Here is a 27,909-nt window from a genome sequence, read left to right as displayed (position 1 = left end):
AAAGCTCCTCCTGGGGAACCAGGGAGGGAGAAAATAATTCTCTAGCAGCAGGAATCTTAGCAAACACTTTATTAGCACACACTGTCACGTTCCTGGGCTACACTCTCAGAACACCGCCTGCAGCAGAGCTGCTGAATGGGGGTTCTGATCCTTGGTCTTGCAGCTGGTTTCAAAACTTGCAGTCCTCTGATAGAACTGGGTTTGCTGTGTTACACCCTGCCCTCATCCCTGCATGGCAATGGGCCTCCTCTTCATCATGCAGGTGGCAAGCCTTTGCACTCTCAATTAAACCAGAAGAAAAGCAGCATCAGCTGACCAAAAAGAGAATTAGGACTTATTTTTTTAAGTCACCCTCATTGGTTCTGTCTGGAGCATTTTCAGGACGAGCATAAAGACTCCCACTGTCGGAATATTCGGAACACTTTTCTTGATTTTTCAGAGAGACTCTGTAGATAGGAAAAAACTTATCAGAATTACATTCTTTCATAGAGACAAAAGACAGGTCCAGTGTTAGGGTTGCTTTGGAAAATTTCTCCTTAGATATGATCACGGCATATCTAAGACTGAATAAAAACTCATTTTATATACATAATGCACAGCTAAACAAGCCTGTGTTCTGCTAACACTGAGTTTCCAAACCTGCTTCATATTGTCACTCTACGTATGTTCATCTGTCCTCATCTTTGTTTGTGACAATGGCACCTCTGATCCACCCTAAACACAGCACTCTTTCTGCAGTGGCTTTTACCTGGGTTAAACTCCCCCTTCGCTTTCTCAGCTTCATGTTTTAGTCAACAGAACTAAAAATAGAAAGGCTCTCACTGCTTCTTGATCATAGCTAGAAAATATTCTGAGATTTTTTCTGAGAAGTGGCTACAGGGAGGCAAAACGACTCACTGAAGAGAAAAGTTCTCAGTCAATCAGAACACTCGGTTCTACCTGTCTGAGTGACAATAAGAGCAGATATTCTACCTGGCAAGGGTCTCAGTGACACTACAAAGGATATTTAGCAAGATATCCCTCACTGTCTCCTTATCATCCTTAAATTTATTTATTTAGCTCCCCCCCCCAAAAAAAGGGTCTCACTATGTAGTCCTGGCTGTCCTGGAACTCGATCTGTAGACCAGGCTGGCCTCAAGCTCACAGAGATCCGCCTGTCTCTGCCTCCCAAGTATGGAGATTAAAAGGGTGTGACAATATGTCTGGCTCCTCTTTACATTTTTTAAAAATCACATTTCCTTATTTATTTATTTATTTATTTGTTTATTTACTTATTTATTTATTGTGTGTGTGTATGTTTAGGCATGTATATGCCATGATGCGTGTAGAAGTCAGAGGATAACTTGCTGGAGTTGGTTCTCTCCTTCCACCATAGAGTTTCTGGGATCAAACTGTGGTCCTCAGTTTCAGTGGTTAAGTACCTTTACCAAGCCTTAAAACAACAACAACAACAACAACAAAAACCGCCGGGCGTTGGTGGTGCACACCTTTAATCCCAGTACTCAGGAGGCAGAGGCAGGTGGCAGGTGGATCTCTGTGAGTTCGAGGCTAGCCTGGTCTCCAGAGCGAGTGCCAGGATAGGCTCCAAAGCTATATAGAGAAACCATGTCTTGAAAAAAAACCAAAAAAAAAAAAAAAAAAAAAAAAAAAACCAAAAAAAACCAAACCAACCAAAAAGACAAAAACCAACCAAAACCAAAAAACCTTTTTCTTTTCTTTTTCTAAAAAACAAACAAACAAACAAACAAACAAAACAAAAAGAGGCTGAAGAAATGACGCTGTAGTTAGGAGCACTTAACTGATCTTCCAGGACCCAAGTTTGCTTCCCAGCACACATACCAGGTGACAGGTGACTTAACAACCATGTAACTTCAGCTTCAGCACTCATGTGCACATACCCACATGCAAGAGAGAAGGTGGGGGGAGGGAGAGGCAGAGCCCTATATATAGTTAAAAATAAATCTTTAAAACAAAACAAAAAATGGGGCTGGAGAACTGGCACAATGGTTAAGAGCACTGGCTGCTCTTGCAGAGGACCAGAGTTCAATTCCCAGCATCATCCATCCATATGGTGGCTCACAGCCATCGTAATTCTCAGGCATTCACATGGTGCACATTCAGACACACAACCTCTCTACTCTCTCCTCTCTCTCTCTCTCTCTCTCTCTCTCTCTCTCTCTCTCTCTCTCTCTCTCTCTCGACAGGATACCTCTGTGTAGCCCCTGATTGTCTGGAAATCTCTCCATAGACCAGACTACTCTTGAACTCAGAGATCCACGTGCCTCTACCTCCCCAGTTCTAGAATTACAGGTGTGCTCATGCCCAGCTAAAATAAATCTTAAAACAAACAAACACATAACCACAAAACCCCCACCAAAAAAAGTACACTTTTTTAGGGGGGTGGATGGATAGTATTTCAATAAAGTAAATTTCTAGATACTCAGAGAACTGAGGGGGATTTACTTACTTCACTGACAAAACTGAAATGAAGTTGAAAAAAAAAAGAAAAGAAAAGAAAAACAACCACTATAAGCTCCGTTCAGCCCTCTATCACCCAGTCACAGCTGTGAGGCTAAAAGACAAGCTAAGCTGCCTTTGAGGAACTTAAAAAGCCCAAACCCAGGGCCAATTATGAGTTAACTCTACACTGTACCCCACATGACAAAACCCCGTGAGGCTGCCTCTTAGTATTTTAACATGACAGTGATAGATGGGACTTTCCTGCTGGTTTTTTGAGAAATGTCTCACTATGTCAGTCTAGCTGGCTTGGAACTCACTCTGCAGACCACACTGGCCTCAGACTCACACAGATCTGCCTGCCTCTGCTTCCTAGAGTGCTGGGATTAAAGGTTTGTGTCCCATGGCTGGCAACAGAGAAGCATCTTAAAACAAAACAAAAATAAACAAAAAAAACCAAAAACATTATGTCCTGATTTGTGAACAGAAACAGACTTAGTATCTCCTGTTTGAGTGGTGGGTTAAGTATTTGTCTTCCTGTATGTTTTTGGAGATTAGGTCTCCAATATAGGTCAGGCTGGCCTGCAACTTGTAATCTTTCTTCCTAAGCCTACCAAGTGCTGGCATTGCTGGTGTCTACTGCCATGTCTGACCTAAACATTAAACTTTTTTTTTTTTTTTTTTGGTTTTTCAAGACAGGGTTTCTCTGTGTCTTTGGAGCCTATCCTGGAACTAGCTCTTGTAGACCAGGCTGGTCTCGAACTCACAGAGATCCACCTGCCTCTGCCTCCCGAGTGCTGGGATTAAAGGGGTGTGCCACCAACGCCCGTCTAACATTAAACATTTTTATTACACGCTTTTAATCCCAGCACTCGGGAGACAGAGGCAGGCGGATCTCTGAGTTTGAGGCCAGCCTTCTCTACAGAGCAAGTTCCAGGACAGGCTCCAAAGCTACACAAAGGAATTCTATCTTGAAAAACAAAACAAAGCAAAAAAAAACCCCTATGGTTTGGCATCAGGGTCCAGAGCCCCGAACAGTTTAAGTAAGCTGGCCAGACTGCAAATGCAAGTGATGACAACTGACAGAAGGCAGCTGTGTGCAACCTGAGGCTGCGGCAGCTGCCCATTCGTCTATTTCTGTTGCTGTATTCCTTCCCTACTTGGAGTCATTTCAGCTGGACTAACAAAGAATCTATCAGAAAGTCATGAAATGCCATATGCCAAGCAGTTGAGACAGACTCAAGTACTTCTGTGCTTTGCTCCTCAACACAGAATGAGCCTCCATTGACTTAGGAGGATGGAAAGCAGGCAGGTGCTAACTACAGGGCCAGCCTCTGCTGCTCATCCCACAGACAACCAGTGGTGCACACATGCTGGGCAAAGGCCATCTTACCATGGAGTCCATCTCAGCTGGCTGGTTAGAGTGCTTGTGCGCCAACAGGACGGTCAACACTGCCTTCCAGCCTGGCTCTGCTGGGGTACTGGCATCCACCTCCGCTGTCCCATTCTCCCTGGTTTCTTTGGCAAGTGTGATGTTCACCCAAGGACACCAATCTCTATGCTGAGAGGTGGGGTCAAAGAAGCTTCGTGGGGAGGTATCCTGAGGGAGAAAGAAAGGCACAGTAGTGTTAGGGTAGATGCTGGGTCTGGTCAGGGAGGCACTGCAGACGCTCAAGTTCAGAGTCGCTCAATCCTACACTTGTAGCTTGTCTTTATTGCTATCAAAGTCATGTTACACAGCCGAGGCTGGTCACTGCACTGCCTCAGTCTCCCAAGTATGCTCTTTAAACTGTCCTTTCATTCCCCCTCATTCTTTACATCTCTAACTCTGGCCCCTGGCTCTTGAGATAGGGTCAGTGTGTGGGAATGCACGCCGGCAGCAAGCACCTTTACCCACTGAGCTCTCTCATCAGCCTGCTTGAGACAAGACCTCCTGTAGCACAAACTGGTCCTGAACTCAGAGGCAGCGGAGGACGGCCTCTGCCTTGTAATCCCGTCTCTACCTCACAAGCGCTGGGGCTACAGGTTATGAACTGTCCCTCTAAACTCACTAAATCTACTTTTGGCCAGAATCCAGGGAGGGCTTGTGCCTGCTTCTCCCCAATGCACATAAAGGTACCTTCTGCTATTTGTGCTAACTTGGCAATCTATAAAGGTAGACTCACTGAGCTGCCAGAAGAGCAGAGACGAGCTCGCTTGGCTTTCCGGAGAGGGCTGGAGGGGACTTCCAAGCCAGCAGAATCTCCAGTTCCCATGCTTCGGGTCACTGGTCGGCTCCTGGTGGTGGGGCTGGCTGCCTCTGGCTCAGGCCGGTCAACAGGACTGGAAGAGTCCCAGCTCCGAGTTCGGGAGACAATGGGACCTGGACTTTTTTCTGACTGTAGAAAAAGAAAGGCAATGAGAGTATATGAACGATGTTACTCCCAGGAGCACATGAAGCATAGTATTTTAGAATTTGTTATATAAATTTAGTATTTCAACTACCTACATAACTAAATTCTTCAAAGACTATTGTATTTCTATACTTAGCTTCTGTAACAAATTTAGTTTCTCCATCTGTGAAGGGAAACATGATAGTGATAGGATAGTCTTACTGATAGGGTTTAAAGTGAAGCCTACCACCAATTTCCAACCTGCTGTTTCAATGGCACTTTAAAGAGGAGAATACCAGCCAGGTGTTGGTGGCTCACACCTTTAATCCCAGTACTCGGGAGGCAGAGGCAGGTGGCTCTCTGTGAGTTCAAGGCCAGCCTGGTCTACAGAGTGAGTGCCAGGACAACCTCCAAAGCAATACAGAGAAACCCTGTCTTGAAAAAACAAAAAAAGGGGCTGGAGAGATGGCTCAGAGGTTAAGAGCACTGGCTGCTCTTCCAGAGGTCCTGAGTTCAATTCCCAGCAACCACATGGTGGCTCACAACCATCCGTTATAAGATCTGGTGCCCTCTTCTGGTGTGCAGATATACATGGAAGCAGAATGTTGTATACATAGTAAATAAATTAAAAAAAAAAAAAAAAAAGGCTAATAATACCTGTTCAGAGTTGGGAGAAACTGTGGCATCTTGGCTTCGGGTCATCATCCGCCTAGGAGATTCAGGCACCAGAGGAAAGTGCTCAGGCCGACCCTCCATCCCGGGAATGGGGGAGCCAGTCAAGCCAAAGGAAGCCTCCAGATCTGTCAGGGATGATTCGATCTGCTGAAAGCCCCAGAGACCGACCTTCCGCATACACTGGGAACATGCTATCAGGGGAAGCTGTGTGGGTTCCAAAGAACTAGGAAGGAACGGGAGGAAAGAAAGGGGAGGAAAGAAAGTGGGTGTTTTTAAAGGAGACATCTCCATGTGACTAAGTGCCATTGCACTTAGTCTGTTTTATCTCAGCAAACAGTCTCTACAGTGGACCAGTGGACTGGGAGCCATGAACTCTTAGAGCCCTGATCTTAGGACCTGACATTCCCAATGTTCACATAACCTTCTCATCTTAGGGTCTTGGTGTGCTCTTGCTGGCAAAGATAGTGTGAACTATGTTTATAAACCCCTGTTCCTCCTAAAACCCTTTACTTAATCTACCAAAGAAAGCACATATATTTACTTAATTTGTTTGAGATAGGGTCTCTCTCACTCTGTAGCCAAGGCTGCCCTCAAATGCACGATAAATCCTCCCAAGGGATTACAGGTAAACCCCTGCCCCTAACTCAGTGATAAGAAAGCTTATTTAAAGTAAATGGTGGTGGTGCTGGGAGAAGGCCTGGAGAAACAAAGGTTAAGGTCACCTGATGCTCTTCCAGAGGACTTAAGTTTGGATTCCAGTAGCCACACTGGGTGGCTGGAAACCACCTATAACACTGAAGCCATCTCTGGTCTTTGAGGGCACTTGCACACACTTGGCATACCTTCACACAGACAGTGATGCATATATCTAAATAAGAAGAAACCTTTTTTTCTTTTTGGTTTTTCAAGACAGGATTTCTCTGTGTAGCTTTGGAGCCTGTCCTGGCACTCGCTCTGTAGACCAGGCTGGTCTTGAACTCACAGAGATCCGCCTGCCTCTGCTTCCCAAGTGCTGGGATTAAAGGTGTGTGCCACCACCACCGGGCTCACTGGTCTTTTTAAAAATATTTTTTAAATAAAGTAAATCAAAGGCCAGAAAGATGGCTCAGCAGGCAAAGCTACTTGCCACCAACCCTGACAACCGGAGTTCAATCCCCAGAACCCACACGGCAGGAAAACTGACTCCTCCGAGTTTTCCTCTGACCTCCCACTCACGCCACGCCACAGGCACAGGTATGGCCACTCCACACACACACAATCAATCTAAAAAGCAAATGTCTAAAGTAAAGCGGACTGGTTCTGGCAGCCTTTTTTTTTCTGAGAGAGTCAATGCCAAACTAAGCTGGGATGGAAATGCCAGCTAGGGGCTAGGGGCTCCAGATGGCGTCTCCTCTGCTACTTTGTCAATTAAACTTAATTTTTGTCCTTTCTAAAAATAGACACTATGTTTCTTTACTTTTAGAAAGAGATGCACCATTTATAGGAACATAAGTTCCCAGCTAGGAGGAGGCTGCACAAGGGAAAAACTCATGAATGAACACTACGAACATCTTAGCATGTATGTTTCTGTTGCTGATTCTATCCCTAACCACTTCTATCCCTCCCCCACTCTAATCTCTCTCTCAAATTATATTTATTCATGTATTTCACATATGAGTGCTCTGTATTCATGCATATCATAAGAGGGAATCAAATCCTATTACAGGTGACATATGGTTGCTGGGAACTGAACTCACGACCTCTGCAAGAGCACTCAAGTGCCCTTACCTGCTGAGCTATCTCTCTAGACCCCCAATTTCTCTTTTTGTTTTCTCAGAAAACATGTGGTTTCTAAATAACAGTCACTATTGTCATGGTTCATGTTCGTAGGCAACACTCACTGACCTACATGCCCAGCCGCACAAAGAAAGCACACAGGCAGTGATGTGGACTTGCATGTCCGAGCCCAATTTGCTTGTAGTTTTCCTGTCGTCACTTTGGTAATCAAACTCATCCTCCAGCAGGTGCAGCAGAACACTGATCTTGTCTTCGGTCAAGCACTGCAAAGGAACCACGGTTAAAAAGCAACTCCAAGTTTCTGCCACTGTACAGAGAAAACGTACTCACAGTAACACATGACTTGAAGACATGCTGTAGGGCAGGACTAAGGTGGCACACAGAATGTAACTTCCTAAATGACTGAAGAAGGCAGCAGCTTTCCTTCTAAGTACTAAATGGTTCTCAACTTATTAACTGCAAATTTTATCTGAAACTTGTGAACTTCAAACTCAAATAATAAAAAAGATTACTATTTGTTGTCTTGACGTGCCACTGAATTTACTTTTGACAGAACAAACTTGACAGCCTTGATTTTTGGCCTGTGGATAACAAGCACTAATACAAGGGGGTGGGGTGGGGAGGGGCTGCCTTGGTGAAGGTCAGGATGACTTTTTTTTTCCTGCTTTCTTTCCTTTTTTTTTTGTTTGTTTGTTTGTTTGTTTTAAGACAGGGTTTCAGCACTCGGGAGGCAGAGGCAGGTGGATCTCTGTGAGTTCGAGGCCAGCCTGGTCTCCAGAGTGAGTGCCAGGATAGGCTCCAAAGCTATACAGAGAAACCCTGTCTTGAAAAACCAAAAATACAGGGTTTCTCTGTGTAACAGTTCTGGCTGTTCTGGAACTCATTTTGTAGACCAGGCTGGCCTCTAACTTACTGAGATCCACCTGTCTCTGCCTCTGCCTCTGCCTCTGCCTCTGCCTCCAGAGTGCTGGGATTAAAGGTATGCACCACCACCACAAACATAGGTTAACTACTTAGTGCTAGAAGCCCTAATAGAATTTTAACCTGAAGCAAATGAGCAGTTTTTACTGCCTACAATACAGTGTGTCTTCACAGAAGACAACGGCTGGTGAAATGAATTTCTAGTCACCAGAAGAGGATTTCTTATCCTGTAGCATTGGAAAATGATATTCAATAAGCAGTTTAAATAACAAAGCAAGACAAAATTGAATTTGTTGGGCTGGATGTGGGGGCACAGGCCTTTAATCCCAGTACTCTGGAGGCAGAGCAGAGGTAGGTGGAGCTCTGTGAGTTCTAGGGCAGACTAGTTTACATAATAAGTTCCAGGCCAGCCAAAGCCACACAGTGAGACTTTGTCTTGAAAAAGAAAAAGTAAAAAAAAAGCCATTTAAAGATTCCCTATCTAAAGTTTAAATAAAGTGATTCATTCACATGCTCAGCTACTGCCTTTCTGGCAGACACTGAATTCTCTTCATAATACTCTCACCCTCTTTTCAGTTAAATGAAGACTTACATACAAAAGCACACTAGCCAACAGAAACTCACCATACTTTTTAAGTCCTCTGGCCTCAGGGAAGGAAGCTGGAGGTCTAAATGACAAAGGCTTTGAAACCGGTCCAGGAACTCACTGACAAGAACAACAGGCTCACCCAATGGCAACATCCCAAATCTATCTGTGGGAAAAATAAACTGGGAGATTAGACAGGAATGAAAAATATGACATGAATAGAGCAATGAGAGAAATGTAAAATGGGTAGTTGATGATATTAAATTATTGTTTTACATAAATACAGAGACCTACACCAGTTCAAACCAGACACAATCCCAGCACTAAGAAGCAGACACAAAGTCCCACCCTAATGAAAAGCTATCTGCAATTTGATACTTGCCTAGAAAGGAAGTGGGGGGAGGGTAGATATTCAAAGTCCTATAAGTAGGACTGAGTTTATTTATTTATTTATTTATTTTTACGTGTGAGTGTTCTATCTTATGTACAACTTTATGCCAAAAGGCACCAGATCCCACTAGAGATGGTTGTGAGCCACCATGTGGTTGCTGGGAATTGAACTCAGGACACCTCTAGGAAGAGCAGCCAGTGCTCTTAACCTCTGAGCCATCTCTCCAGCCCCAGGACTGAACTTCTAAACAATACACAGAGTGTTGAGGTTGTGAGGAACAAAGAACAAGATTGTCTAGAAGGAGGGGTTCAGAGTGTAGTTCGGAGATAGAGCACTGGCCTTATAAGGGGCAAGGTCCTGGGTTCCATTCCCAGCACTACTAGGGGAAAAAAGACGGGCTAAAAATTGATAATAAGTTGGTGACAGGTGGAAAGCATTTAATTATGAACTACTTTGCACTTCTGCATATGTATGAAATTATTACTTTTAGAAAAACCCAGGAAGAATCAAAACAATTACTGAGGTAGAAGCTTGGATTCACCAGACAGAAATTAAAGAAACACTATTTTATAACAATTATCAAATTGCAGATAACTCACCATGAGTTGAAGTAGAAGGTAAATTCCTATTGTTGAAGACACCGTGCACTGCAGACACAGGACCTAGAGACCCCAGCTGGAGCTAACCCGAAAGCCTTCCTCCTGAGGACCAGCTTTCATGGTTTCAGAAAGTGTCATGCTAGCTTCCAAAGGAGGGAAGAAACCAACAGTCCTACTCAGCGATGGTGCCTAGGAACCACAGCAATGACCAGTATGGTACCCAACCCCAAGGCTGCCACAGTAGCACACATACCTTTAAAGACCTGCTAAACAAAGAGCTTGCCAAGTCCCCAGGGCTAGTGAAGTCACTTTATAAAGCCACCACAATCCCTAACTACCTTCTAACTATTTGTCCTAATACCCACAGCTAAGTGTGGTGCTCACCGTTCCTCAAGGAAATGTCTCTGCAACAGACAAGACACAAATACAGAAAACCATAATCCATGAAAATGCAGAGTTGTGGAGCCCATTCTCAACGGACACATCGACAACACTACTCCTAAGGCTCAGGAATGAAGCACTTCTGAAGAGGGAGCAAGAAGGTTACAAGAGACAGAAGAAAAGAAATTTGCTGAGGGATTGTCTCTTAGAAATGTCAGAAGATACACCCATTAAGTCTCACAATCATGGCTGCCTAGACAAGATCTGAACAAAGATGACTCCAACAGACATGCTAACAAGGAAGGGGGAAAGCAGGAGAAACCATCTTCCCAGGGGAGGGGAACACCAATTCTGGCCAATTCCAAAAGGCCAGACTTGAAAATGGCCAGACTTGAAAACATATACATAAAAGTAACATTACAGGACAGGAGAGATGGCTCAGTGGTTAAGAACTGGTTGTTCTTCCAGAGGACCTGATTCAGTTCCCAGCACACACATGGCAGCTCACAACTGTCTGTGATTAAAAAATCTGACACCTCCATAGGGACATACATGCAGCCAAAACATCAATGCACATATAATAAATAAATCTTTAAAACAAAAAAGTAACATTATTCAGACTGAGCAGGTTGTACTTATATTTTTATATAATATAAAATACACACACAGGTACACACCAACAATAGGAGAAAGAGGCCATAAATTTGAGAGACAGCAGGAAGAGTAAAATGAGAAGGCCAGAGGCAGAAATGGGAAAGGAACAAATGTTATGTTATAATCCCAAAAATTATCATAAAAATTTCGGACTAAGAAGATGCCTCATGGAGTAGAGTGCCCACTGTGACAGCATGAGGGCCTGAATTTGGATTTCTGGTACCCATGTGAAAAGCCAGGCATGGGGACTGGAGAGATGGCTTGAGAGTTAGCACGGGAACCTGGGTTTGGTTACCAGCATCTACATGGCAGCTCATAACTGTAACTCCAGTTCCAGAGGATCTGATGCCCTCTTCTGGGCTCTTCCTGCACCAGGCACACACATGATACACAGAAATGCATGTAGGCAAAACACCCATAAACATAAATTCTCAAACTTATTTAAAAACACAAGCCAGACAGAGTGGTGCAACACTTGTACTCTGCATGCTCTAGAGGCTGAGACAGGAGGACTGGCTCCAGTTTAAAGACAGACTGAGCTATCCAAAACTTCCTCCCCCAAAAATAAAATAAAATAAAATAAAATAAAAGGAAAGAAAATACAGCTGGGGAGATGCATACCTGCAATCCCCAAACCTGCACTGTGGCAAGTTCAAGAAGACAGCCTGGTCGACATAGTAATCTCTAGGCTAACTATCCAGAACTACATATTAAGACTGCCTCTCAAAAACCAAAAATGAGCCAGGTGGTGGAACATGCCTTTAATTCCAGCACTTGGGAGGTAGAGGCAGGCAGATCTCTGTGAGTTCGAGTCCAGCCTGGTCTACAGAGTGAGTTCCAGGACAGGCTCCAAAGCAATACAGAGAAACCTTGTCTTGAAAAAAACCAAAACCAAAACAAAAGAACCCAAAAAACCCCAAAACAAACAAACAAACAAACAAACAAAAAGAGTGAGTTCCAGGATAGGCTCCAAAAGCTACAGTGAAAAACAACAGCAGCAGCAACAGCAGCAACAACAAAAAAAGAGCAGGAAGCATTTTAGTTATTTCCCAGGGCCCTGGTCCCTTGTAGGCAATTTCAATAAGTTATTCTTCAAAACAAAAATGAAACACAGAAAAACATGTGTAGGGATGTTTTTTTGTTTTGTTTTGTTTGATTTTCGAGGCAGGGTTTCTCTGTGGCTTTGGAGGCTGTCCTTGAACTAGCTCTTGTAGACTAGGCTGGTCTTGAACTCACAGAGATCCATCTGCCTCTGCCTCCCGAGTGCTGGGATTAAAGGTGTGAGCCACCAACGCCCGGCAAGGTAGGTTTTCATATTGAAGTTCATATTGGCCTTATATGTACAACAATACTCTTGTGTTCCTGACTGCTGGGAAAATACATTTAGAAAGTGGGAGATTACATAGGGAAAAGCCAAGTTCCAGGATAGCCAGAACTACATAGTGAGATCATGTCTTGAAAAACAAAAAACAAAAAGCAGGGTACCAACAAGTTTTACTATAAACTTAAATTTGTATATACTTTAAAGAATGCATATATGTTAAGCATATTAAATCCTAGGAAATTTGTAATTTATTTAAAATTTTTAAAGGGATTTAATGTATTATTATTAATGAATATTTTAAAAATTACCATAAAACTGTAAATATTAGCCAGGTCATGGTGGCACATGCCTACAATCCCAATACTCAGAAGGGAGATAGGAGGATCAGGAGTTCAAGACCAGCCTCAACATAAGTATAAGGTCTGCCTGGGTGATAGTTCAAAAACTAAAACAAATCCCAACAAATTATACTTATTAGGAATGCACAGTAAATTAAGCATTGGAGTATAAGTGAGTGTGAGTATTTCTTTCTCCACATAAAAGTTACTTGAATATTAAAAAGCCAAACTAACAGATGACACTATTGAAAGCTGTGTCTGAGATCTTTGGAGAATGAATAAGGACAAGGTTGGTAATAAGAAAAAATATCTAAAGCTATGTATGGTGGCTTATTCCTGTAATCCCAGCACCTGGGAGGCTATAGCAAGAGATTATCAACAAGTCAAGGCCATCTTGGCTACATAGTAAGTTCTAGGCAGCTTACATAGTGAGTTTTAGGACAACCTGAGCTACAGACATAGTGACACACACCTTTAATTCCAGCACTTGGGAGGCAGAGGCAGAGGCAGAGGCAGAGGCAGAGGCAGAGGCAGAGCAGCAGAGGCAGAGGCAGAGAGAGCAGAGCAGAGGCAGAGGCAGAGGCAGAGGCAGAGGCAGAGGCAGAAGAATCTCTGTGGAGTTTAAGGTTAGCTTGGTCTATATAGTGAGTTCCAAGACAGCCAGAGCAACATAATAAGACCTTGTCTGAAAAACAAAAACAAACCCAAAAGACACAAAGAAATAAAAGGAGTGGGTATGTGTGGAATATTCCTTTACAGTGTGTAATATATGTCACTGTGATTAGTTTAAGAAAGAAGCTGACTGGCCAATCGCTGGACAGGATAGGTTAGGTGGAGAACCATACTAAGGACACTGGGAAGAAGAAGGGCGGAGACAGGAGTCACCAGACACACATATGGAGGAAACAGGAGGTTCAAGATGAAAGAGAGATAATGCCATGTAGCAGAATGTAGATTAATATAGATGGGTTAATTTAAAATGTAAGAGTTAGCTAGTAACAAGCCTAAGCTATTGCTGGAGCATTTATAATTTTTATTAAGCCTCTTTGTGGTTATTGGGGAGTGGGCTGATAAGACAGAAAAGTCCACCTATAGGTATGGCTGGAGAGATGGCCAAGTAGTTAAGAGTGCTGACTGATCTTGCAAAAGATCAGGGTATCCGTTCCAAGCACTCAAAGTTAGTACAGTTAGGTACACACAAATACACATAAAATAAATATTTAGGCCAGGCGTTGGTGGTGCAAGCCTTTGATCCCAGCACTCGGGAGGCAGAGGCAGGTGGATCACTGTGAGTTCGAGGCCAACCTGGTCTCCAAAGCGAGTGCCAGGATAGGCTCCAAAGCTACACAGAGAAACCCCGTCTCGAAAAAGAAAATAAATAAATAAATAAATAAATAAATATTTAGAGAACAACAACAACAACAAATAAACAACAACCAAAAGAAAAGGCAAGGAAGGAAAGAAAAAGAAAACAGTGGCTACGTGTGTTGATGTCTTTTTTAAATAGTATTTTTTTAATTTTATGTGTTTTATTTTTATGTATATGAATATTTTGCCTGCATGTCTGTTATATTCTCCAAATGACTGGTGCCTGTGGAAGACAGAAGAGGATGAAAGGCCTCTTGGAACTGGAGTTACAGATAGTTGTGAGCCACCATGTGGGTATTAGGAGTCGAACCCAGGTCCTCTGTAAGAGCACCAAGTGATCTTAATCACTGAGCCATCTCTCCAGCCCTGGCCTGGCACACATCCTTAATTATAGCTCTTGGGAGGCAGAGGGAGAGGCAGACGTAGGTAGATCACTAAGTTCAAGGCCAGCTTGGTCTACATATTGAGTTTCAGGCCAGCCAGGGTGACACAATGAGACCCTGTCTGAAACAAAACAAACAAATTAAAAAAGGGGAGTCGGGCGTGGGACTGGAGAGATGGCTCGGTGGTTAAGAGCACTGGCTGCTCTTCCAGAGGACCCAGGTTTGATTACTAGCACCCACATGGCATTGAACAACTGTAACTCCAGTTCCAAGGGACCCAACAACCTTCTCTGGCCTGAGGATACTAAATGCAGAGAACACATAGACATACATGTAGGTAAAACCCACATATGTGTAAATAAATAAGTAATTAAAAAAAAAAGAAAAGCATAAAGATATTAAAATGGCTTCCAGGTTTCTGGCAGAAATAACTATAAGGGAATGTCAGGACAAACTTACAGGTATTGGATAGAGTTCATCTTTGCACTGCTGAGTGCCAGGTACCTATATAATATTAAGCAGAAGTTTTTGTTTGTTTGTGTTTTGCTGGTTTTTTGAGACAGGGTTTCTCTGTGGCTTTGGAGGCTGTCCTGGAAATAGCTCTTGTAGACCAGGCTGGTCTTGAACTCACAGAGATCCACCTGCCTCTGCCTCCTGAGTGCTGGGATTAAAGGCATGTGTCAGCACCATTGGGCTAAGCAGAGGTGTTAATGAGATAGTTGAAAATGAGTCAGGATCAAAGAGCTCTAGGTAGGAATTAAGTTCTTCAAGGAGAGTCAAGTTGTGAGTGGATTTAGAAAATAGAGCATATAATAACCGGAGCTGGGAACCACCAACAGATCTCAGGAAAACTCAAAAAAAGCCTCAGTGACTGGTCAGAGATAACCTCATATCTGCACAGGACTGAGCTGTGCTATACTACACAGGGGAAAAGAAAATAGGCCAGAGATGGAAAATCCCTGTGTTATAGTCACTTTCATGTTAAGGATTTCATCAGGAGAGAGAAATCTAGTCATTTCTGATTGGTATTCTGTTGGTGGTCATGGAATATGCCTAGCCACAGTGACCTTGGAGGCAGCTTGAGCCTCCTACTGAAAACAGAACACCACACCTAGACTACACTGACCAGTAACCACAACACAGATGAACGATCAGCACTGTCATGAAACCTTGGGACTAAGCAAGTTTGTACCTGAACTTGGAGAGAGTCCCCACCAGAGGGCTCTGCTGTTGATCTTGTTTACTTAGCAGAGATGTGCCAGCTGAACAAAATACCTCAAAAATCCCAGCTGAGGGCCAACAGAGAACTCAGTGGGTAAGGCCCATACCACCAAGTTGAACTTGGGTTTAATCCTTGGGCTCCACATGGGGGAAGGAGAAAAGAGAAAAGTCTTCCATAAATTGTCCTCTGACCTCAGTATGTGTGTGAGTACACACATGCCACTAAATGTTTTTAAAAAAATCCCAAAGCCGCCGGGCATTGGTGGCGCACGCCCTGAATCCCAGCACTTGGGAGGCAGAGGCAGGTGGATCTCTGTGAGTTCGAGACCAGCCTGGTCTACAAGAGCTAGTTCCAGGACAGCCTCCAAAGCCACAGAGAAACCCTGTCTTGAAAAAAAAAACAAAAACAAACAAACAAAAAAAAAAAACAAAAAAAAAACGGAAAAAAAAATCCCAAAGCCGCCAGGCATTGGTGGCACACGACTTTAATCCCAGCACTTGTGAGGCAGAGGCAGGTGGATTTCTGTGAGTTCCAGGCCAGCCTGATCTACAGAGGGAGTTCCAGGACAACCCCCAAAGCAATACAGACAAACCCCGTCTCGAAAAAACAAAAACAAAATAACCTCCCAGGTGATAGTACGTTTTGGGCTCTTTTTCAGCAATACTCTGTATAATTATCAGTAGTTCCAGATATAAGAAAGACTGCCCTGTGGGGTCCTTACTATAGGAGGACACAGGATCTGGTTTCTCTTGATCCCTGGCTGGACAGGCTTGGGTTTACCCTGACTTTGGTGCTGTTACACAATAATGCTTTACTGTAATGAAGCTATAGGTTTGTATTGCCTTCATTTGGTATAGAGCGATTTGGAAGTCCCAGAGTTCTGTGGTTACCAAACCCTGTTCAACTGCCACAGCTAGTGCCACTCATGGCTTCCAAAGGAAGCCAAGGCAGAGAATAGGGCTGCTTAACACAGTGGACAAGCAGACAATTTGGAATCAGGTAAATCACAGTTATTACAGCTTCTCTGGAACTCACTATGTAGTCCAGGTTGGCCTCCAACTCACAGAGACTCACCCGCTTCTGCCTCCTGATCTAACTCTTAGTCCTCTTGCCTAGAACAACTGAGTTCTTATTATCAACCTTGAAGGGCCCTTGTGAAGGGTCAAAAGGCTGCACGCACGCACACATGAACGCACATCAGGTGGGATAAACCTGGGAAAGTTAAGTAATAAATACATGATCTTGAAAAGCACAAACAGAAGAAAAAAAAAGCAACTTCAAAGATTAGGTTTCCATAAGAAAATGGGCACTATTATAATGAAACTCAATGACCCAGAGAAATGGTAATGGAAATCCTTAGGATATGTACCTGGAGAAGGGCTGTCTGGCCAAAAACAGAACTTTTCATGGGCACTGCACAAAGATTTCTTGAGTTCAGCACATCGTTCCTTATCTGAAAGTCACAAGAAGTAGCAATTATTATACACTATACAGATTCAAAATCCGAACAGCCAAGAGTCTTTAAGAGAACAAAGCTAAACACACGTACATTTAAATAATCAGGATACCTTTAAAAAGATGAAAACAATAGCAATCACAACATTTTTTTAAAAAAGATTTATTTATCTATTTATTATGTATATAGTGCTCTGTTTGCATGTATGCCTACACACAGTATGGGGGCACCAGATCTCATTACAGATGGCTGTGAGCCACCGTATGGTTGCTGGGAATTGAACTCAGAACCTCTGGAAGAGCAGCCAGTGCTCTTAACTGCTGAGCCATCTCTCCAGCCCTTAATTAAATCTTTAATAGTTACCACAAAAAAGGTTCCAAATTAAGATTCTTTGTTAGTATACAAAGGAGGCATGTTGTGCAACTTGGAAGGTAGGCCTTTCCAAAGTTTGGGCCTTCAGAGTATCCTCTCTGCTCTGAGGGTCCAAATTTGGGATTAAAAGGTAAACACACTGCTGTCTATTGAGAAAGCACAAAATCAACAATCCATAGCAGAACAACTGAGGCTAATAGGGTGAAGGCCATTACAACCGCACCTGTCATAGGTAATGTGGCACACTCTTCACTCAGTCAGTCCAGCACCTTGTGCATAGTAAGCCAGTGGCTACGTTACCAGCTCATGTGTCTTTGAAGGTAGAGAAAAACGTGAGCTGTACTTTATACTTACATCTGCTGAAGTCAAAAGCTGGCTGCAAACTGGCACAGAGGAAAGCCTGGCAGCTGGAGCACTTGAGCATATCGCATTCAACTGTGACCCAGCCATATTTTGCACAGATAAGAGGGGACAGCTCAGGGGGCTTCCCTGCCCATTTCAACGAGTATTCATGTTAAGAAAAACCATGCACATGAAAATCAAGCACAATTAAAACTTGAACACATTTTTAACAAATCTATGAATACTAGAAGGAACATGCCAATCCAAGGAAATCACCTATGTTCACAAGAACACAGGAAATAGATGAGCTTACAGCAGACCTCAATGAAGGGAATTGAACACACAATGCCATCACCACCAACAAAAATAAAAATAACAGGAACTAGCAATCACTGGTCATTAATATCCATTAATATAAATGGTCTCAATTCACCTATAAAAAGGCTAATAGATTGGATACGAAAAAACAGAATCCTTCTGCTGCATACAAGAAACAGACCTTGGCCGGGCGGTGGTGGTGCATGCCTTTAGTCCCAGCACTCGGGAGGCAGAGGCAGGCGGATCTCCATTAGTTCGAGGCCAGCCTGGTCTACAGCAGCTAGTTCCAGGACAGAAAAACCCTGTCTCAAAAACAAAAAACAAAACAAAACAAAAACCAACAGACTTCAACCTCACAGACATATATTACCTCAGGGTTGGGAAAAAATTTTCCAATCAAATGGACCTAAGGAACAAACCATAGCTATCCTAATATCTAACAAAAATAACCTCAAACTAAAATCAATTTAAAAAGATAAAGAAGGTAATTTTATATTCACAGGAAAAATCCATCAAGAGGAAATTTGAATTCTGAACATCTATGCTCCAAACACAAGGGCTCCTGCATTTGGAAAAAACATTGCTAAAGCTAAAATCACAAAACAAGCCCCACACACTAATAGTGGGAGACTTCAACACCCCACTCTCACCACTGGACAGGCCTGCCAGACAGAAGTTTAACAGAGAAATAAGGGAACTAACAGATGTTATTACTCAAATGGACTTAACAAACATCTATAGAACATTCCACCCAAACACAAAAGAATATATTTTCTTCTCAGCAACTCATGGAACCGTCTCAAAAATAGACCACACACTTTGGAACAAAGCAAACCTCAACAAGATACAAAAAAATAAAAAATAAAAATGGAATAACCCCCTGTATCTTATTGCATCACCACAGCTTAAAATTAGAATTCAACAACATTAATTTCAGAAAGCCCACAAACACATGGAAATTGAACAATGATCAACTGAACCACCACTGGGTCAAGGAAGAAATAAGAAAAAAATTAAAGACTTCCTAAAATTTAATGAAAATGACCACACAACATACCCAAACTTATAGGAAACAATGAAAGCAGTAATGAGAGGAAAGTTCATAGCACTAAATGCCCACATAAAGAAGCTGGAAAAAAAAAAAATCCCACACTAGTGAATTAACAAAGCAACTCAAAGTGCTAGACAAAAAGAAGCAAACTCACCCAGAAGTAGACAGCAAGAAATAGTCAAATTAAGGGTTGAAATAAATAAAATAGAAACAAAGAAAATACAAAGAATCAAGGAGACAAAGAGTTGGTTCTTCAAGAAATTCAACAAAATAGACAAACCTTTATCCAAACTAACCAAAAGACAGAGAGAACATATCCAAATTAACAAAATCAGAAATGAAACGGGGGACATAACAGTAGACTTGGAGGAAATCCAAAGAATCATCAGGTCATACTTCAAAAACATGTACTCCACAAAATTGGAAAACTTTAAGGAGACGGACAATTTTCTAGATAAGTACCACGTGCCAAAATTAAATCAAGAACAGATAAACAACTTAAATACACCTATAATCCCTAAAGAAACAGAAACAGTTAACAGTAGTCTCCCAACCAAAAAAAAAAACAAAAAAACAAAAAAAACAAAAAAACAAAAAAACAAACCCAGTGCCAGACGGTTTTAGCACCAAATTCTACCAGATGTTCAAAGAACTAATACCAACAGTCCTCAAATTATTCCACACAACAGAAACAGAAGGAACATTGCCAGACTCTTTTGACAAGACTACAGTTACCCTGATACCCAAACCACACAAAGACACATCTAAGAAAGAGAATTATAGACCAATTTCCCTCATGAACATAGATGCAAAAATACTCAATAAAATACTGGCAAACTGCAGGCGTTGGTGGCGCATGCCTTTAATCCCAGCACTCAGGAGGCAGAGGCAGAGGCAGGTGGATTTCTGTGAGTTGGAGACCAGCCTGGTCTACAAGAGCTAGTCCAGGACAGCCTCCAAAGTCACAGAAAAACCAAAAAAAAAAAAAAAAAAAATACTGGCAAACTGAATCCAAGAATACATCAGAAAATCATTCACCATGACCAAGTAGGATTCATCCCAGAGATGCAGAAATGGTTCAACATGTGAAAATCCATCAACGCAATCCACCATATAGACTGAAAGAAAAAAACCACATGGTCATCTATTAGATACTGAAAAAGCCTTCAACAAAATTCAACACCTCTTCATGATAAAGGTCTTGGAGAGAACATAACTAAACATAATAAAGGCAATATACAGTAACCCAACAGCCAACATCAAACTAAATGGAGAGAAACTCAAATTGATCCCACTGAAATCAGGATCAAGACAAGGCTGTCCACTCTTTCCATATCTGTTCAGTATAGTACTAGAAGTTTTAGCTAGAGCAATAAGACAAAAGGAGATTAAGGGGATACAAACTGGAAAAGAAGTCAAACTCCCACTATTTGCTGATGACCTGATAGTTTACATGACCCCAAAAATTCTACCAGGGAACTCCTACAACTCCTCTACCAGGGAAGATAAAAACCTTCAGGAAAGTGGCTGGATACAAGATTAACACACACACACACACACACACATGTATATATGCAGTTCTCCTATATACAGATGATAAACGAGCTGAGAAAGAAATCAGAAAAATAGCACCCTTTACAAAAGCCACAAATAACAAAATATTTTGGGGTAACTCTAACCAAGTGAAAGACCTGTATGACAAGAATTTTAAGTCTTTGAAGAAAGAAATTGAAGATTTCAAAAGGTGGAAATCTCCCATGCTCTTGGATAGGTAGGATCAACATAGTCAAAATGGCAATCCTACCAAAAGTAATCTACAGATTCAATGCAATTCCCATCAATATCCCAGCACAATTCTTCACAGACCTGGAAAATACAATACTCAACTTCATATTGAAAAACAAAACAAAACAAAAAACCCAGGGTAGCCAAAACAACACTGTATAATAAAGGACTATCACCACCCCTGACTTCCCGCTCTATTTGTTATAGAGCTATAGCAATGAAAACAGCTTGGTATCAAAAAGAGACAGGTGGACCAATGGTATCCAATCAAAGACCCTGATATCAACCCACACATCTAATTTTTGGCAAAGAAGCTAAAAATATAAAATGGAAAAAAGCATGCCTAACAAATGGTGCTGGTATAACTGGCTTCAACATGTATAAGACTGCAGACAGATCCATGTCTATCGCCATGCAATAGACTCAAGTCCAAAGGGATCAAAACCTCAATATAAATCCATCCACACTGAACCTCATAGAAGAGAAAGTGGGAAATATTCTTGAACACATTGGCACAGGAGACCACTTCTTAAACAGAACAGCAGTAGCACAGACACTGAGAGCAACACTGAATAAATGGAACCTCCTGAAACTGAGAAGCTTCTGTAAAGCAAAGGACATGGTCAACAAGACAAAATAGCTCCCTACATAATGGGAAAAGATCTTCACCATCCCCACATCTGACAGAGGGCTGATCTCCAAAACATACAAAGAACTCAAGAAACTAGTCATCAAACTACCAAATAATCCAATTTAAAAAGGGGGTACAGATCTAAAGAGAATTCTCAACAGAACAATCTCAAATAGCAGAAAGACCTTAAAGAAACGCTCAACATCCTTAGTCATCAAGCTCCTGGAGTACAAAGTGAGGCAGGAGCAATAATATGAACAAAGGAGTCAAGACCATGATAGGGAAACCCACAGAATCAGTTGACCCAAGCTAATGAGAGATTGCTGACTCAACCTGCATATAACCAAACCAGACTCCCTGAATACAGCTGAAGCTGGGGCACTGTATGAGGCCATTGGCAGTGGGCTCAAGATCTAACTCTAATGCACAAACTGACTTTGTGAGAGATACCTTGCTCAACCTAGGCATGGGGTGGGGGTGGGGTGGGGGGTGTTGGTCCCACCTCAACTAGATGAGGATGGGATAGACCTAGCAGACTTCTTAGGGGAGGCCTCACCTTCTTTGAGAAACAGATAGATGGAAGGTGGGTGGTGGGAGGAGAGGGCAGAGAGGAGAGAATGGAGGGGGAAATGGGGTTGGAAAGTAAAAAATAAATAAAAAAAAAGAAATACTTTATGTTTAAGCATGTGTTTGTGTGTGCACATACTGGTGTGCAGGTGCCCACAGAAGCCAGAAAAGCATATTAGATTCCGTGGAGCTGGAGCAGTGGGCAGTTATGAGCCTCCAATGTGAAGACTGGGGACTGAACTTGGGTCCTCTGAAAGAATAGTAAGCACTCAACCACCAAGCCACCTCTCTAGCCCTACTTGTTTTTTGTTCTCTCTCTCTCTCTCTCTCTCTCTCTCTCTCTCTCTCTCTCTCTCTCTCTCTCCCTCCCTCTTTTTGGGGGGGGATTTTTCGAGACAGGGTTTCTCTGTGGCTTTGGAGGCTGTCCTGGAACTAGCTCTTGTAGACCAGGCTGGTCTACCTGGCTCTGCCTCCCTAGAGTGCTGGGATTGAAGGTGTGAGCCACCACCGCCCAGCTCCAGCCCTCCTTTTAATTTTCTTTTTTGACAGGGTCTTATTACATATTCCAGACTAGTCTCAAATGTGAGATTTTCCTTCTCCAGTCTCCCAATGCTGGGATTATAGGTATATACCACCACACCCCATTTAGTACATGTGTTAAAAAATATCAGACAGCATCTCTCCTTTTGGTTTTTAAAGACAGGATTTCTCTTTGTTGCCCTGGCTGTCCTAGAACTTGTTATATAGGTCAGGCTAGCTTAAACTCAGAGATCGCCTGCCTCTGCCTACCAAGTACTGTGATTAAAGCGGTGGGCTACCTGGCAACAGATAGCATATTTGCCCTCCAACAACAACAACAACAACAACAAAAAAAAAAAAAAAAAAAAAAACCAGTATGGCATTAAAATTATTTATTTTCTCAGAAGTAAGTTAAAGATCAAAAGTGAGACTACGTGTGAAAACAGAAGTATTGGCAGCTATTCTTTCTCTAGGGGTTTCATTTTGTTTTGTTTTGTTCTTCTGTAAAGAGAAAAGATTATCTGGGCATGGTGACTCCCATTTATCATTCTAGCATTTGGGACCAAGGCAGAACTACAAAGCTGATCTTGGGATGTAAGTTCCAGACCCTGTCTCAAATAAAATAAACAAGCCAAAAGATGTGATCTATCTCTCAACTGATCCTTTAAGGGATAACATATTCTGGTGCTAATTTTCATAGAAAAGTTCCTACCAAAATTGATTCTTTGGTTTAAAATATCAGAGTAAAGGGGCTAGAGAGATGGCTCAGTAGTTAAGAGTACTGGCTGCTGCTGCTCAATTCCCAGCACCCACATGGTGGGCAACAACCATCTGTTAACTCCATTCCAGGGGATCTGATGCCCTTTTTTGGACTCTGTGGGCACTGCACACACATGGTTCACATACAGGCAAAAACACTGACACACATAAAGCAAAAACAAAAAGATCAGAGTAACCAGTATAGGACTCTAGAGTAACAATTCTGCAGCAGGTTACTCCTTACACTAACTGAAAAAGGATATAGAAAAAGTTTCCACTCTGTGAAAAAAGGCTTCTTTGCTTGTAGATTCCAATGGGGGCTGTTCTGCTTGAGGCGATCCATTGATTGACTGGAATGTGGCAGATGTGTCCTTTCTGAAACCAAGTAGTAGGAGTGTTACTGATCTCGTCTCTGTAATATTCTGCTTAAATCTTCTGAGTCTAGCTATTCTACACATATTACAAATCAAACCCAAACTAGATTTCAAGTTTATAAAAATCATTTCAACTGTCACCATTTCAGTCAGGCCATTCCTCTGCTTAATACAGCCTTTTTCTTCATAATACTTATTAAATAGACTCTGAATTCTTCAATCTGGCAGACACAACTCTTTAAAGTTTAGCCACTCTCCTAGCTCATTCACAGTTCTCCAATAATATTTTCCATAACCTTAGTAAATACAAAATAAGGCCTTCAAGGATTCAGGTATTAACTAATAATAATACAATTTAAACCACCTTGGAGAAAAAATTCTTTTTCTTTTTTTGAGACAGAGTCTCACTCTGTAACCCAGGCTGCTAGCCTGGAATCAGCAGCAATCCTTCTGCGTCAGCCTCTCAAAGTGTTGGGATTACTACTGTGTACACACATACATATGTGTGTGTATATGTGATATATATGTGAATGAATGCTTCCGGGTACATGTATGGCGGTCAAAGAACAACTTTGTGGAGTCAGATCTTGAACTCAGGTCACCAGGCTTCCTGGCAAGCACTTTTACCTAATGAGCCATCCTGCTGGACCAGAAATTTAACTCTTCATATGAGAGAGAATAACAAAAATATTGCTATCTACATGGACCCTTGTTCTCAAACCTCAATTAGGATATTCAAAGTCAAAGACAAGATTTTTCTATTTCAAAAAGAAGCTTCAGAAAAATACAATGTAAAGAAAACCAAATAGGACAGGCAGTGGTGGTCCACACCTTTAATCCCACTCAGGAGGCAGAGGTAGGGAGATCTCTGAGAGTTTGAGACCTGCCTGGTCTACAGAAGGCCAATGTTATACAAAGAAATCCTGTCTTGAAAAACAAACAAACAAACAAAAGAAGAAGAAGAGGAGAAGGAGAAGGAAGAGGAGGAGGAGGAAGAGAAGAAGAAGAAGAAGAAGAAGAAGAAGAAGAAGAAGAAGAAGAAGAAGAAGAAGAAGAAGAAGAAGAAGAAAGAAAACCAAACATTTCAAACATGAAAGGCATTCCACCCACCAGCCTTCCACATCCCTCCTGGGATAGGAGAAGGCAGAACTGTTAAAACAAGAACCCATTTGAAGTTGGGCAGTGGTGGCACACGCCTTTAATTCCAGCATTTGGGGAGGCAGAGGCAGGCAGGTCTGTGGATTCTAGGCCAGCCTGGTTTACAGAAAGAACCCATTTGTTTGCTTATTTGTTTTATTTATTTTATTTACTTATTTTTAGTGCATGCATGTGTGTGATATATGAGTGTGAGTTTGAGTGTCATGGCATGCCTCCAGAGTTCAGGAATCAGTTCTTTCCTTCCACCTTTAAGTGGGTTTCAGGGCGAAAACTCAAGTCATCAGGTTTGCACAGCAAGTGTTTACCGAGCCATCTGGACTATCTCTGTTTTGTTTCTTAGAGAGAGGATCTCATTTTTGTAACATAGGCTTCAGACTTTCAAGCATTGGTATTAAAAGTGTAAGCCACTATTCTCAGCTAGAAACCCCTTTAGCAATAAGATAACACCAATAACTGTGACTTGAAAGAAAAAAAATATTCCAAGAATCTTCCTCAGACATTTACAGAGAACCTCAAGAAGGAGGCGTTCTTTGGGGTGGGGGGATCAGAAGATCCCTAAACCTACATGAGAATTATATAACATTTATTTCATAAATCTCTGAGAAATATAGCATGGCTTCAATTTCAAGATTAAGAAAAGCCAAACCTGACTGGTCTACAAGAGCTAGTTCTAGGACAACTTCCAAAGCCACAGAGAAACCCTGCCTCGGAAAAAGAAGAACAAAACAAAAACAAACAAACAAACATAAAAAAAAACCAAGAAAAGCCAAACCCACTGTAGCCTAAGCAGTATCTGTGAATTTGTCACCAAGAAAAAAAAAAGTGTACTCACTTTAACTCTCTCTCTCTTGTTCCTCTCTCCACTCTCCACATCTCTCTCTGACAGGGCCTCAAGTTGGCCTGAAACTTCAGATCCTAGCTCTGCCACCCCCGTCCCCCCAACGCCTCAGAGTTGTGTGCCGCTACTGCCGCCTTAATGTAGTGCTAGGGACCAAATCCGGGGCTTAGTGCACATTGGGCTAGCTGTATTCCCCGCCCAGCATTAACTATTTAATTAAGGAAGGACGGCGGGAGGGAAATGGCATGTCACCACCTAACTTCCCTTGACTATCTTGATAACTACTTTACCGTGTACTTGGTTTCAATTATGATCCCGTATACATTTGCTTTATGCGTTTTTAAGAGTGCTCCTCGGAAAAGGGGTTCCTTCCTAAGCGTCCTCAGACTGGGAGCACCCGGCGCATGAACCCTAATTAGTATTCAGGTTTGCTTATTCTGCTAACAGTCTTCGCCCTCAAAAAAGGCTTTTAACAAGATTTCGCTAGTGATGCAGCCTCAGGTATATCCGGAGGCTATCGAAGCCAAGCCATTAGAGAAGCCCAGCGTCTTTCGGACCCCAGGAAGAATTCAACCCCAGCCACCGAGTCACGGATTGAAGTCACCGTACGCCACGCCCCCGCCCCCGTTCCAGGCCCAAGTCTCCACAGCCACTCACGGTTCTGTGCCTCCCTCTTCCGGGACAATCCCCTCATCTATCAGCTGCCGAACTTTCTGGGGTGTCCCTTCAGGGGACCGAACAACTGCACCCCAAGTCTTTTCAATACCCGCGGCAAACAGCTGCCCCTCACTGGTAGCCGCCATCTTGGTCCGTTCCTCAGTTCTGTCCCCAGGCGTCTGAAGGCTCAGGAACTTCCGTTCTGAGTTAAGACCCACCCCTTTGGCCTCTCTAAATACAGACCTCAGGTCCTCTGCCTTCCTGGTTATCTAACAGGATTAAAGAGTGATTATAGGGCCTGGCGGGCGGTAACACACACCTTTAACTCCAGCACGCCTTTAATCCCAGCGCTCGGGAGGCAGAGGCAGGCGGATCTTTGTGGAGTTCAAAGCCAGCCTGATCTACAGAGCAAGTTCCAGGACAGCCTCCAAAGCTACACAGAGAAACCCTGTCTCGAAAAACAAACAAAAAGACTACAATGTTTAAGACTGGACGTAGAGGGCTGGAGAAATGGCTCAGAGGTTAAGAGCCCTGACTGCTCTTCCATAGGTCCTGAGTTCAATTCCCAGCAACCTTATAAGATCTGGTCCCTCTTCTGGTGTGCAAATATACATGGAAGCAGAATGTTGGATACATAATAAATAAGTAAAAAGATTGAACGTAGGTGATTTATCAGGTGAACTAGCATATTTAGGTAAATAAATTTCTTGTTTGTTTTCAAGACAAGATCTCTCTGTGCAGCTTTGGCTGGCCTGCAACTCAGTGCTGGCCTCAAAAAAAAAAAAAAAAAAAAAAGACAGGGTTTCTCTGTATAGCTTTGGAGCCTATCCTGGCACTCGCTCTGGAGACCGGGCTGGCCTCAAACTCACAGAGATCTGCCTGCCTCTGCCTCCCGAGCGCTGGGATTAAAGGCGTGCGCCACCAACGTCCAGCTAAAGAATTATTTTTATTCAAACGCAGAGAATCTGATGCCCTCTTATGGCTTCCCCGGGCACCTGCATGAATATGGTGTACATACATATGCTCAGGCGCACATATATACACACAACATAAACAAACCTTCTGCCTGCCTTTGCCTCCCTAATGCTGGGACTAAAGGCGTGCACCGCTGCCACCACCACCACCTGGCGATCACTTTTTAAAAATAGAACAACAGAGATGTGGGAATGAACCCCAATCTTAGTACTGAGGCAGATGAGGTTGTTGGGAAGAAATCTGCAAGAGATCTTCCAAAATCTCCAGCTGGATGACAGATGTGTAGGAAGAGTGAAAAAAGAAGACTTATTTCCTATGGACTCTTGACTCCAGCACTGTTCTCAAACGCTGGAGCCTGAAACCTACGGATCTAGCACACAGGAAGCAGAAGCAGGCAGATCTCTGCAAGTCTGAGGCCACCTGGTCTACATAGTTCCAGGTCAGCCAGAGCCCTATAAGAAGGCCCTGTTTCCAAAAGAGAAAGGGACAAAGGATTTCTTAGTCCAGAATTTGTTTATATGCCTTGATGGCCAAGAGCCAGAAATTTCAGCAAAACTGAAAATAGCTTCCAAAGATATTTCTAGTTTTCCTGAAAACATCCTGTTTTCCTCAAACAAGAATATTCTTGTTTGTTTTGTTTTTGAGACAAGTGTTTCTGTA

General features: G+C 42.6%; 1 protein-coding gene across 1 annotated transcript; it reads right to left on the bottom strand.

Annotated features, from left to right (window-relative positions):
- Window positions 1-54: 54 nt before the first annotated feature.
- Zc3hc1 (zinc finger C3HC-type containing 1) lies at window positions 55-26,450 on the bottom strand. Its single transcript, XM_027391396.2, has 10 exons — window positions 26,275-26,450; window positions 23,511-23,622; window positions 17,630-17,780; window positions 16,817-16,900; window positions 8,826-8,953; window positions 7,389-7,543; window positions 5,487-5,727; window positions 4,623-4,835; window positions 3,851-4,057; window positions 55-446 (listed from the first exon to the last, which is right to left on the bottom strand). The coding sequence occupies exons 1-10, from the start codon at window positions 26,418-26,420 to the stop codon at window positions 378-380; spliced, it is 1,506 nt and encodes a 501-aa protein (XP_027247197.1). The 5' UTR covers window positions 26,421-26,450; the 3' UTR covers window positions 55-377.
- Between the last annotated feature and the right edge of the window lie 1,459 nt (window positions 26,451-27,909).

Source organism: Cricetulus griseus (genome assembly GCF_003668045.3).
Source record: "Cricetulus griseus strain 17A/GY chromosome 1 unlocalized genomic scaffold, alternate assembly CriGri-PICRH-1.0 chr1_0, whole genome shotgun sequence".
Classification (NCBI taxonomy): domain Eukaryota; kingdom Metazoa; phylum Chordata; class Mammalia; order Rodentia; family Cricetidae; genus Cricetulus; species Cricetulus griseus.
Note: the sequence above shows the minus strand (reverse complement) of the source record. Positions and strands in the feature narration are given on the sequence as shown.